This window comes from Apteryx rowi, unplaced genomic scaffold (genome assembly GCF_003343035.1).
Source record: "Apteryx rowi isolate R43461 unplaced genomic scaffold, aptRow1 scaffold_154, whole genome shotgun sequence".
NCBI lineage: Eukaryota > Metazoa > Chordata > Aves > Apterygiformes > Apterygidae > Apteryx > Apteryx rowi.
Window position 1 is genome coordinate 62,933 of NW_020447797.1, and position 13,194 is coordinate 76,126.

At 48.1% G+C, this 13,194-nt stretch overlaps 2 protein-coding genes across 12 annotated transcripts in view; both read left to right on the forward strand.

Moving 5' to 3' along the window:
- MAPT (microtubule associated protein tau) overlaps positions 1-13,194 on the forward strand; it is a 48,186-nt gene that overhangs the window by 18,102 nt on the left and 16,890 nt on the right. For all 11 annotated transcript variants that reach the window (XM_026059220.1, XM_026059219.1, XM_026059218.1 and 8 more), the window contains exons 2-5: positions 2,196-2,283; positions 3,888-3,974; positions 5,274-5,360; positions 7,033-7,098. In XM_026059220.1, coding sequence (XP_025915005.1) covers positions 2,211-2,283; positions 3,888-3,974; positions 5,274-5,360; positions 7,033-7,098 — 313 coding nt within the window. In that variant the 5' untranslated portion in view covers positions 2,196-2,210. The remainder of the gene's footprint in view (positions 1-2,195; positions 2,284-3,887; positions 3,975-5,273; positions 5,361-7,032; positions 7,099-13,194) is intronic.
- Positions 9,835-12,458, forward strand: LOC112962762. Its single transcript, XM_026059230.1, has 2 exons — positions 9,835-11,279; positions 11,612-12,458. The coding sequence occupies exons 1-2, from the start codon at positions 10,295-10,297 to the stop codon at positions 11,656-11,658; spliced, it is 1,032 nt and encodes a 343-aa protein (XP_025915015.1). The 5' UTR covers positions 9,835-10,294; the 3' UTR covers positions 11,659-12,458.

Genomic DNA, 13,194 nt, shown 5'->3' on the forward strand with positions numbered 1-13,194 from the left:
ACGTGAGTTTGCTTCTTTGCTGCTGGTAACCTGAAGCATCATTGCTAGATTCATTCACTCCTGATGGTTATGGCAAACATGCAATCACAGTAATAGCTGGTTATTAATCATTGCTAATGGCTGTAATTACATCAGCGATTAGGAAGTCAACTAAAAGCGATGTCTGTCTGACCAGTGTGGAGAACGAGGAGAATCGTGGTCTCCACTTTGCAGAGGGGGATAGGGTTTGTTGGCCAGTTCATTTCCTTTTGCAGATAGATGAGCTTTGGAAATACAGCTCTTAATTTCAGCATCTTTCTGCTTCTCAGTCCTTTGCCCAGACCTGTATACTGTGCCTGGCTCTACAACCAAGGCATTCGCTGTTGGCTTTCTTAGCACTGCAGAAGCATGACCAAGCAAGAGCTTCGTCTCTAAGAGTGCCTGGTCCAAATCCATCTCTGAAGAGTCCTGGTTGATCCCTCTATGTCTCTTTTGGATTGCTTTTAAAATGATAGGTATGTCATTATAGCTGTGTATCCCTGCTGGGTGTATCCGCAGGGGTGGGAGGCATGCGTTTCTGCAGCAGCATCATACCTTGGCAGCAGACACTTCTGTTTAGAGACTATGATTAAATTGGCAAACGCGGAGTTTGGAACGTGCAGCAAAAATAAGTCTGTGCTAAGCACGCTGTGATCGCTAGTGCCACGGGCCGTTGCCRAACGCGTTAGTGCTGACTCAGGTCAGGCCCTGTGGGAGGTGGTCCAAGGTTTGGGTTGTTTGTGGGGTTTTTGGTTTCACTGGAAATTTTTGTTTGCCCTCGGAGAAAATTCTCCGCATTTTGCCAAACCACAAAAACATTTTTTTTTAGTATGTGCTGGACATCAGGGAAAGCGAAATGAAATGAAGATATTCTTCCTGCTGTCCCTTGCAGTTACCTTCTGCTTTCCTGGCACCTTTTAAACCATTCCCAGGCAGGTTGAATATGAAGTTTTGTCTGCTCTACATAACTTTTCCATCCCTCTCCTCTTTGGAAATTACAACCGCAATCCTCCTGAGTGATGTCGGTGTTTCAGGCATCTGCAACAGGTTTAACTGTCCAGCTTTCGCTGCGTTCTCTTGCATGCATTAGCAGAGCCTGTAAGTGCACATACAGTATGGGCTGGCAGTTTTCTCCTGGGGCTCTTCCTCACTGAGTGAACGGGCTAGACCGGGCTCAGGGGGCGAAGGAGATGTGCTGAATGAGTCCGGACCGTGGTACTGCTGCTCCGTTCCTGGGAGAGGGGGAGAGCAGCCAGAGGCGCGTGTGTTGCCTTGAGTGCTCCCCAGGGAAGAGGGCTCTGTCCCTGCCCAGGTGGCAGCCACTGTCAGGCACTTCACTGCAAAACKGAGTTTATGGAAGCACAGAGCTCAAACCCTGTGACAAAATGGTGACCCGGACAGTATCCTGTGCRGACCAGGATGGTCCTTTCCCTTGGGAGATTTTAAACGCTTGTGTAATTTTGATGCTGCAGTTGGGCAGAAGTTGCCTATATCGTTATGCTGATGGATGCCGCGACTGGCAGACGCTCTTTCTTCTGCAGCAGTAATTAGATCTTCCTTATGTTCATGATGAGCATTTGCTCCTTTATATGTTTTCTCTGCAAAATCCATGTTTTCCATTCAGCTCAGGTCCACTGGTGAATTGGTTCTGGCCTCTTGAGTTTGGATTGCGGTGGCCTCGTCTCCTGTGCTGAGAGCTCAGTGCAGCTGTGTTCGAAGAGCGGTCTCTGGCTGGGGCAGCCCTTTTAGATCCTCATCTGCCATGTTAGCCCTCCCTTCCCGCTGTCCTCCTCCACTCAAAGGCTGAGGACAAAACATACTCTGGATGAATTTGGAGACAGTAGTGTTAGATGTTCTGGAGAGTATTTCAGCACTGGTGTGAAACCTGATAGGTAGCAGGTATCTTGAGCTGTTACCTTTCCTGAGCACAGTGGTGTGATTTCAGGGCTCATCAGGAAAAGGGAACAAAGCAGATACCTTCTTGCAGTGACTGAAAAGATGGTTGGCTGTTGTTGGCTGGTTGCTTGCTAGAGGATGTTTAATGATCCCAGAAATCAGCTGATGAGCAAATTTGTCATGTGGAGCAGTAGATGGGAACACACCAACTGGGCTCCAGGGGAGAGCGCGTTGTGTCAGGTTTTACCTGACGGGTGTTTATTTTTACTCTTCCCTTTAAGTAACTTTGCTGAGAGATGGCGGAGCAGCGTCAGGACGTCACTATGATGGATGATCACTCAGCCGGCCAGGAGAAGCACATCCCATCAGGTAAGCCCCTCCAGGAGGAGATGGTGTAAAGGACCTCCCTTGCTCACTGCCAGGAGGAAAATGACCCAGGTGGGGAGAGCAGGGCCAGCGGGGCAGCACGAGGGGGTCTTGGGGCCAGCTAGGAGGTGTATGTAGGGGCCTTTGGGGAGTAAGACACTGACGTTGTCCCTCCAGCAAGGAACAAACCTTTGCGGATGATGGRCAAAGATGAACGTCATCCAGACTTAGGTGTGCCCTAGCTCAAAGAGCAGTTGTGGGTGTGAGAGACCAACAGCAGAGTGTCTGCACTGGTATCTGTGTGTGGAGGGCTAGCATGGATCAGCCAACTGAAGCCTGTGGACACGTTGCCTACAAGATGCTCTGATGTTTATAGCAGTAGGACAATGCTGCTGCCACCATCCAGGTTGATGGGAGAGTGCAGCAAAGGTGGTATGGCACACTTTGTTGTTTGGTGTCATTGCCCAGCAAGAGCAGAACAGCCCCTCGTATCCCATATCTTGTTGCTGCAGCTTTGGAAATGTATGTTTCTGTGTTTACTACTCAGTTGGCCATAAAAACAGAGCACTGCTTTTCTTTGGAGACACTGCTCAAGGATGCTGTTTGCTGCCTGCTTTTCTCACCTGCACGGGGAGTTGGGGAGAACTGAGCAGAGGGCTCTGGGAGCAGGGACCATGCAAGAGTSTCTTGTCCCATATTTCAGACTTGCGTTTCTCAGGAGGACTTTTCCTTTCTCATCCCACCATGCTCCACAGTTGAGCTTGGAAGCCCACATACTGCCAGTGAACTGGGTGGGACTTGCTTCTGGTTGTGCTCCATGTAAACATCATCTTGATTTTCTTTTCTTGAGATGCTTTGGATACAGCTTGTGCCAGATAAATGGRTTTTCTCTGCCCTGGAGAGAATCCATGGAATCCATTCATTCTGGCTCCTGTAGTCCATTTCAGTCTGATAGCCCCTCTCAGCCTGTAGCCTCAGCTTAGCACATCACAGATTCCTAGGGATTTTGCTTATGTTAGTTTGAACCTTCTTTTTCAACTCATTTTCTTCAGTTCTCATTGTTTCATTTGCCCAGACTCCTTGCAAAGAGGAGACTTGTGCATCTTGCTCTAGCATTCCAAAAGATGACTTTTGCAACCAAGTCCTCCCATTTTCAGGTTCATGCTACACCAAGTCCTTTACAAAGATTTTGCTGATTTGCAACAATTAGAATTACACGTCATGGAAGAGCTCAGCAGCCTGCTTTGGGAGGGAGGCTAACGGCTCCAGAAATGGCAAGGAGAACAACAGTGACTCAGAAGTTGTACATCTTTTCTGCTTACGTTGCTAGGATCTCCTTTCCTGCTTGTGCCATGCTTTGCTGTTTCTAGCTGTCCGGTTCACTGGACTTTTCTTTTGCTGATGGGCTTCCGCTTGCTTCTTTTGGCAATGGCACTGGTGCTTTGGTTGGCATTTTCACGCTTTGCTTGCTTATTAGTTCGGGTATTTTATACTCTCCAATTATAGTTTCTTTATTGCTTCTGTGGATCTGGGCTATCACAGGTTCATAATACACAGTCCATGACTCACGGCCAGGCACTTGTTCTAAGTATTTGAATGTTTTCCAGGCTATCCCCTTCAGATACCAGTCGATGATGGATCGGATGAGCCTGTTTCTGAAACATCTGACGCTAAGAGCACCCCAACTACGGAAGGTGGGAGCTCTTTGACTTACTGCTTTGAAACCATGAGAGATGGGGTCGTGGTAAACCTTGCCGAAAGGCTCACTGTGGCGTGTTCTGGTGGGGTTTCTGAGGAGGAGCGGGATGCCTTGTGTGTCCAAGCTCTTGGACAAATGCTCTTTATTAGTCTGATCACAAGCAAGGTTTGCCACTCTGCAGAATGAGACAGTATGTTTTAAAGGTGAAGAGTGGGTTGCAAGGCGTTAGGTTGAGAATGCAAAGTCCTTATTACAGTTCAGCACGTTGCCTGCAGTTAATYGCTTGAAGACTTTCCACACTGTGACTGCGGGGTGTCATTAGCTCAGTGTATCTGGGAGCAATACCATGCTGCGTGCTCTACCGAGATTCTCAGCACCTCCTGGTCTCTGTGTTCCCTTTCAGAGTTAACTGTAGCTTGTAACTTTTTTTTATCCCCGCTGTAATTATATACTCATTAGTACAGCATGATTCATGCTGGCATGATGAGGTGGGCAGTGTTTATATATATAAAACAAAACTTTGTTTTGATAGTTGTATTGGTAGGACTCAGGGCACGTCTGTGCTGCTCCTGAGTGTTATCTGAATGCCATGTTTTTACAAAGAACCTTAATTCGGAAGTGGTCTAGAGACTTGTTCATGTTTATAATTAGATGCACTTTTTGTGCAACTGGCTGCTTTAACCCAAGTATCTGCCTCTTGGATACTTCAGGTAAAGACATTAGCTTGCAAAATTTATCTAAAGGAAAGATGGACGGAAGTGCTGGCCAGTTCCAGCCCTGTCCCTCTGGAGTTGTGAGCTGACAGTGATCTCCTATGAAATGCTCCCATTCCTGTCTGCGGCTCAAGAAAACAGCGTGTAAAACCTGGCTGGTGCAGAAGGGGACGTTGCCCATTCTCCCCATCGGATCGGGGCTGTGACAGTGACGAAACGTCCCTCTGGCAGATAGAGCTGGCTATCTGTCCGTCTCCGAGCTGCCCGGAGCGCGAGGCAGTGGCGGTGCGCGAATGGTTTATGAAGGTATCCAACAGGAGCCGTTCTCACCTGTTCCAGACCAGCGGCATCCCCGTGCAGATCAGGCGCTGGTGGCTCTTTCGCTGTGTGTTTTCAGCCAGCTGTGTAAGGAGTACTCTGGAGATGGGCAGTTTATGTGGCGGAGGGTTGTCTCCCCCCACAGGCGCTGGCTGAAGGGAGGGAGTCGGGTGCTTTTCTGAGTGAAACGTTCTTCAGGTRCGTCCCGGCCTCCACAGGGTTTTGCCGCTCGACAGCTATGTGAAAGCTGCGTTGTTTTTCAGATGCCACGGCACCCTTAGTGGAGGAAGGAGACCACGAGGATCAGGGTGGTGTCGAACAGCATGGGGAGATCCCAGAAGGAACCACAGGTGAGGGAGACCGAGGTGCAGTTTCATCTCTTGATGCAGACAGAGCAGAGAGCTGAGCTGGTTAGTGCTTAATGATAACGCTGCAAGACCTTTCGCAGGCATGCTTTGCTCCGGATGCGTGCTTCTCTCTTCTCCACGGCCTGCAGAAATAATTCCTAGCTGACAATTGTACTCTTGCCTTCCCCAGCCTGGGGGAAGCTTGCAGCCTTTTCTTCTCTCTTTCTCAGCTCCGCATCTGACAATCTTTCTATCTGGTATCTCTGTGGTGGCTTCTCCTCCCATCTCCAGGCTAAGCACTTATCTGCAGATCCCGGTCATCTCTGCCCCTCTGAGGGCAGCCCTGCTTTGCTGGTGGGGCGAGGTGGTCGCCGCAGGACCTCGCTGCTTGTCTCGCTGGCGCTCTTGCTCAGCTCAGCCCATGCGGTTGTCTTTGAAGCGGCAGGTGAAAACCAGGCCACTGCAGCAGTTCTTTGGCTGCTGGTGCATTTTAAAGATAATGCAGAGGAAGCGAAGTGGCTAATTTGACCTGAATGCTCTGTGGGAAATCACCGCACCCGGGCTTGGTTTTGCAGGGAGGGATGGGGGTCTTTCAGAGGTGGCGTAAAAAGGGATGGAGCTACAGCCATGCTGTGTATATACAACAGGGCAGGGGATCCCAGGAGAGCCAGGTTTGTATGTGCAAAATGAGCGCGTGGTTCCTGTGCAGTAGCTTCTGGGTTTTCCTGGAAGCATCAGGCAAGGTATGTGTGGGCGCCGAGAAAGGCGGTGGGTGGAAATGGGCTTCTGCCAATGCCTGAGCAGTTAAGCAGACCCACAGCACACTCCCTCGGCAGCCAAATTCTCTGTCCTGCATCCCGTCCCGTGGCTGCTGGTGGAGCCCTGGACCGAAGCACAGAGTGGCTCGCCTGTTAGCAGGGATGTGCGGTCTCCGATTCAAGATCCGACTGTACCAGGGAGCGAGGAGGAAGTAGTGTCCTGAACTCTGGAAAAGGCAGGGAAAAAGGAGGATGTCCTAGTTTGACTGTAGAACTGTGACATACAAATATAATTTTGGTATYGATTAAGATCATTTGAAAGCAGTCATATGATAAAATGAAGGAATTCTAATAGAGACAAACCATCATGGCTGCTACGAAAAAAATTGTGCTTCTCTAATCTACCAGTATTCCTGAAGTGTCGGATTCATATCAGAGGGACTCAGGGGGGACTCGGGTTAACGTTGTCAAATATCCGTGGCAGTGTTCCTTATGGTAAACTAGATAACAGACACCAAGAAGGTACAGGTCAGGTAAGAGTCAGACATTCATGCGAGTGCTGACAGCCACATAAACGCTAGGTGGGGGTAGAAGAGGGGATATAAATCCTCAAGTTTCACTGCTCCTTAGCAGCCTATTTTCTGCACCTCTGCCTGAAGGAACTTGTACTGACCTGCCACCCAGGATGTGCGATTCGGTGAAACATTCCTCCAGTCTGGTACAGCACATGCTAAATAAATCTAGCTAGATCCATCGTTGTCATGGGTTACTTGTCTTTYTAATATTGCTGTGCTCGCAATACTGCGGTGATGGGCAGAATCAGCAGGGAAGTAAATAAATTTTCCAGGCACATGTTTARAATTTAATTCTTGTGGTTTTGGTTGTGTTTTCCCTTTCTTTCTTCACRCTGGGACCAGCTGAAGAGGCAGGCATAGGAGCCACCCCCAACCTGGAGGACCACGCTGCAGGAGATGCTGCTCGAGGTTAGTGGAACATCTGTCACTGGGATCCAGTTATTGCTGCCCACACATACAGGTGGTTGCTAGTGGCTTGGGATTTTTCTTCTCTAATGCATCTGCTCTGTTTGAGCAGCTGTGCAGTTCTCCCTGTCCCTGACTGGGGAGGGTCCCACATGCTTTGAATGTCCCAGCATACTCATTTCAGAGAACCACAGCTTTTCACGCACCAACTTTCTCTCTCAAATGGCTGAARCCCTGGTTTTGTTTGTTCAGTTGAAAAACAGGGCATCCTCCAGGCTAGAAAAGATAATAAACAGAGCAGGGATGATGTGGTCAGCCAGGAGGAGCTGCTCAGCATTGAACAGAGTCAGTTTGGGCCCTACATTTCACAGCCCAAAAACGTGAATTGTTTGACTCTAATTGCTGCGTTTCAGTTCAACTTGAAAGATGGTCTCAAACCTAGTCACCGTTGCACTTTAACATTAAGGGTGTTTTCTTCTCAGTATCAGAGCACATGACTTATAATGCCAGGCACAGTGGGCAGTGAATGTTTATAGAACATTAATTGTGCATCTGCTCAGATGAGCCAAGGAATTATCCAGGGACCTCCTGGCTATCTGGAAAGCCTGTCTTGGCTTTGCTCAGTTCAGACTTGACTGAAAACTTCAGGATGGGTTTTTTTGAAAGCAACCAGTGCTGGCTTAATTCTGTGCCCAGTGGGGCAGTTAGGTGTTCAAACTCACTTTGTTATAGCTCTCTCGCTTGCCCTCATACCCAAAGCGCTAATTTTGTGTGCTGTTAAAAAACTCAATTAAATCCCATTAGGGATTCAGTTAAATCCTGTAAGGCAGTTTTCTTTGTGGTATGTGTAACAAATTCCTCTGCCTGTTTGGGCAACATCTTTCTTCCTCATGGCTGCGTTACTGCATTTACAAACATCCATGTCTTTTGAAGAAGTGAGTAGTCGTCTTTGCTTTCTCAGCTCAGGGCAGAATTCAGATTGTTTTTGCTTTGCACACACAGGTGAGCATGGTTATTTGCAGTCTGCTCCTTGCAATTAAAAAACCTTTGCTAGCCTGTTCAGTGGTTCTTGGATCAGCAACTCTTCTGTACTTCAGATAGTGGCATTGCTACAAAAAATAAGTCAATGTTGTTAGCAGGAGTGTGGTAAAGTTCTCTCTGCTGTCTGCCTTGTTCAGTCTGGTTCTAGCTGCTGTTTCTCACCAGATTTTTAATAAGACTTTTCTCTACTGTGATGGGATCTTTCAGCAGTCAGATATGGGAACACACAGCTAGCTGGAGCTCTCACGTATATGACATTTCTAGGTTCTATGTAAATTGTTACTTCTCTGAAAATGGAGTTTTAAAAATGTGCTTCTTTTTAATGATGATCTGGTTGTCTTTGATTCGGAGGAACACACAATTATTGATGCGTGCACACAGTCATGAATATCTTGTCACTGGCTGCCCTCATTTTTCACATTGTGGAATTTGAAAAAAATGATCTTTGGTGTGAAGATGGAGTGTGTTCAAATGCCTCTGGAATTTCAGTTGGAGAAGCATCTTTTGATCTGTAGTTTTTGCCATGCTGGCATTCTGCCAACTCTTGACCTTACGCTGCACATCCACCTCAGAACAACTCATGAGTCCTGGAGTATGGAAGTACAGCTAATGAATTGACGGGCCACATCTCTGCACCAGCAGTCGTTATGGTCATGTTGTCTTTGCTTGCAGAAGAAATGAGCCAAGACGCTCTGCTGGCTACTGCATAAACATCCTTCAAATCCCTGTGGTTGGTTAGAAAAGGTGTTTTTTAATACCACATTTCAAATATTACCTGCCAATAGGTGCCTATTTCAGATTTCTCTTAAACAACAAGTTTGGAGGTCTCTGTGTGGTAGTTTCACTTAACTTTATGTTCTGTTAAAATAGAACATTGATAAAAGACTGAGTCAGTAATGACTTTTTGTCTTGTTTTAATCTCTATCATTTAACAAAACAGCAACTGAAATCTTAAGTACTAAAGTGCTCTAATGTAAACCCTTTAGTTTACCAGGTTAGGGCTTAAAAAGACCCCAAAAGAATTTGAAGCTAGACAAATTCAGAGTACAAAATGCACGTTCTTTCTGGGGCAGTTGGCTTTTAGGGCAATTTACCTATGTTCAGGATGAATTCTCCATTGCTCAGTGCGTCTTCGCTTCAGTTGGATGAGTTTCTAAGAGAAAAGCTCCAACTCAACCAGAATATATGGCTTAATGCAGCAATTGTTGGATGAAATTGTAAAGGTCTGTGTCATGCATGAGATCAGTGATAGAACATAATTGTCTCTTTTACCCTGAAAAAAAAGATCTGTGTGTCTGTGACCTTAAGTTTTGGGTTTTAAATGTCATACTTTCTACTTTGCCCAAACGGTTGCAGCAGTGCTGGAACGCTAATTAGCCTGAGTGGGTGCACAGTCCAAAATTGTTGTGGCTGTCTGTGTGGCTACAGCCATGTTTTTACTGATACTCCTTTCCACAGAGGCTCTCTGCTCCACTGGAGCAGACAGACTGTTGAAATATGTAGCAGTAAGAGATGGACACGTAGGAGTGCTCTTCCCCATGCTCATTAGGATCAGAAATGATCTGGAGAACAAAGCAGAAATGGTTTGAACTCTGGGAGGATGTGACTGGTGACCAGCCCGCATCAACATCTCCTAGAAGGGAGAAGAGGGCTGTAGGGATCTGTAACCCCATGAAGGAGGGAGGGTACCAGGCCTGTTTTGTTCTGGCCCATATGGCAAGGAGAGATGGTCTCTCAGCAGAATGGACAGCAAACAAATTCTGAACAAATAAAAGCAGCCAGCAGCTTTGTTCAGCACCTGCTTGATCTGTGACAGTTACTGACCAGCAGACTTGGTCTGGTGTCGTCTTCAGTTTAGAAGCTGAGTGTTTTCATGGCTTCTGAAAACCTCTATAACTAAACCAGCTCATAGAGCRCAGATGTTGGCCTTTATGGCACATGGCTGGCATACTCCAGCCACCTCTGAGACGGGACAAGGGAGGAGTCTGCTCTCCCTACCCACTCTGGCCGTTACCGTTTCTGATTCCCAGGGGTGTCAGAGTTCCTTTAAAGCCAGAGGCAACCGCAGAAGTGATTTTTCTGTTGAATGGGGTAGTATGGGACTTGCTCTTACCCTCTAGATCGATTGTAAAAATTCTTAGTCTCTCTTTAGCATTGTATGAACAACTTCCTGTTTGACATRCCTGTGCTAATTGTTTACCGTGCTTCGTACCCTGCATCTTCAACTCCAGGGGAGCTGAGCTCTCCAAAGCTGCAGCCCGAACTTCAGGAGCATGTGGGAGATGCAATAAAAAGAGAAAGTCAGCCCTCAAAGCAGGCAGATGGGGTTCTTCAGGAGCCTCTTTTGTCACATGAAATGAAGGCTACAGCAGCTGCTCCCACCAGAATCGAGGTCACTATCCCAATACCCCCAGATATGTACCAAGACTCCAGACCATCTGAAGACAGCAGTGAGTTGTGGGACCATCGAGGCAGAGAAGGCATTGGTGTGGATCAAGCACCAGGAGCAGAGCTAGGTCGCGATGTGTGCACTGAAGGGTTGGCAGGTGCAGGTGTCACAGATGATTCCCATATTAAAGATGGGACATCTCCATTATACACCAGAGCCCCATTAAAAGAAGATGCCAGTGGACGGGAAAGAGATGAGGACCGTGATGTTGATGAAACTGCCCACCAGGATTTGGTTTCCTTGGTGGGACAGCATGTTTCTCCAGGACCTGAAATGGGCTTCTGTCTAGCAACAGCCAAGGAAGCTCATGAAGAACATGCTTTTGCAGAAATCAAGTCCAAAGATGTCCTTGGAGATGTATCAAGAGAGGCACTAGTTCTTGAAACTGAAACACATAAAGCAGGACAGGACCAAGAGGAGAGGAGACAGCCGCTGAGGGGGAAAGAAGAAACAGATGTCACCCTATTAGAGCCCTCTGAAATCTCCCAAACAGAAGCTGAAGCCGGGGAGGGAGAGGACTCAGGACCCTCGCTAGAAATAGCCAAACTCCCTGCTGGGTTAAAAGATGATGTGGAAGGCAAAGATGCTCCTTTGGAAGAGGCTGTGCTGGATACAGGAGAACGACGGACCCCCAAGAAGAAACCTGGTGCTCACATTGCAGAGAAAGCAGGCAGTCGTGTTCCTCTCCTGAAAGGTGTGTGCACCATTTGCCTGCCCTGAGCTCGTGTTGCTGGTGGCTTGCTCACAGCAAGGCTGCCACCTCTTGGGTCCTGCTGCTTGGGAAATGGCCTGGACCTTTGCTATGAACTGATCTACAAGGCGCCGCTGCTTCTCCCTCCCCTTCCCTTCCCCTTTAGTTTAATCCTGGATATCCTGGCATGTTTGCCAGACCTTCATGCTTTGGTTTTGCGTCCCTTGCATGGTGCTGGCGTGTCCCCGATCATGCTTTGTTCTCTTGTTTTTGCTTTGATTTCTTTGGGTCCGTAGGGTGGGCTCTTTAACTCACACCCTGCATCTTCCTAGCAGAGAAGAGAACCGGATGGACATTGTTCTGGCATGTTGGAGTGGGCTAGCCTAGCGCACGCTGTAGCTTGTTCTAGCAAGACACATGCCATCTGGTTTGCATGTGTCCACTGTCCGGTCTGATAACCCAGCTCTTTGTATCGGCTTTCCTAAAGAGCAGAGAGGAGGAAAAAGGCAAGTGAGATGGCTGGTATAACCATGGAAAAGGCCCCACGTCAGTCCTGTTTCTTGTACTTTGCCCCTGCCGACTGCTGTTGGAGCCAAGGTCTGCAGCTAGCTGGACCTTTGTCCATCACCGGGCACCTCTGATGCTCTTACAGAACATTGTGCTCTGATCCCAGCTCAGGACGGTGTGTGCCTGGGTGGTCTAACAAGGTGGCTGAATTTGGGATGTTTTGCCGGAGCTGCCTCTGTGTTTGGAGGTGTGGCCCTTTGACGCATCTTAACAGCGTGTATGGCACTAGGCTGGGCATCCTCCAACTGCTGGCACGTTGGGAGGGCAGTCAGACCCCGGAGCTGCTGTGTTCATGCAGATATGTCAGCCTTAGCTGTCCTGGGGGAAGGTATGAGTTCACCCCTCAAAGCATGAGGGTGCCCACCAGCAGAGCAGCTCTTAGATCTTTTTCTTCTTCAAGAACTATTTTCCACTTTTACTGGATGTTGGAGAGATGTCACTGGGGGGCCTGTTCAGTGGCGAAATGCGGATTTGCAGTGAATTGCATTAATAAACTGAGGCAGGGGGACATGCATCAAAACCCAATAGTGTCTCTCTGTACTGGACCTCAGCTCYGGCTGCTCAGGGTCTGGCCTGGGGGAAGCTCTGCCTTTCACCCCAGTGCTGCGTCTCAAAAGCTGGCTTGGCTGCTTCCACTAGTCCGGAAATCCTGCTCGCTGCCTCTCTCATTTTTGGCAGAGAGAAGTGTGCCCCTTGCTGCACGGGGCTCACGAGGAAATTGTTGATGTAGCTTTTTCCATTGGAGCTAAAGCTCATAACATATTTCTCATTGTTCACTACTCGATCAGCTAGCGGGAAGCTTCGCACACGTGCTGYGGGACATCAGCATGGCTTGCTGTCGCTAGCATCAGAGAAAACCGGTGGTGGGTTGGGGGTGCATTGTCCACAGTCACCAGTTTCTGTTTCAATGGGAGGAATTTCTTCAATTAATTAACGGGCATTTCCTACTAAGACAGAGATGCTTTGTGGCTGTTCAGCCCCAGCCTTGCTCCACTCTGCAATTTTACTGAATTGGGGAAGGGAGATGGATCTACCACCTCCAAGAGTGGCTGCTGGGGCAGGTCAGGGTCACCAGTGCTGGATAAATTACATTGTTCGTGTCGTTGGAATGGGCTGACCTGCCAGGGCGAATTTCCAAAACGTTGAGGTGAATATCAGCAGCTTTTCCTCCCAGATTAGGGAGGAATTAGCTGATGGGCAAAGGGGGCTTTGTTATGAGTGCCCTATCGTGCAAATGTTATTTCCTCCCTGTTTCTAATCTCCTAATTAGCAATACTGCAGAGTCTGTTGTGCTTGTAAACTAATGGGGCAAAACAGTGCAATATGGTGAGAGTCGCTGTATGCTTGGTAG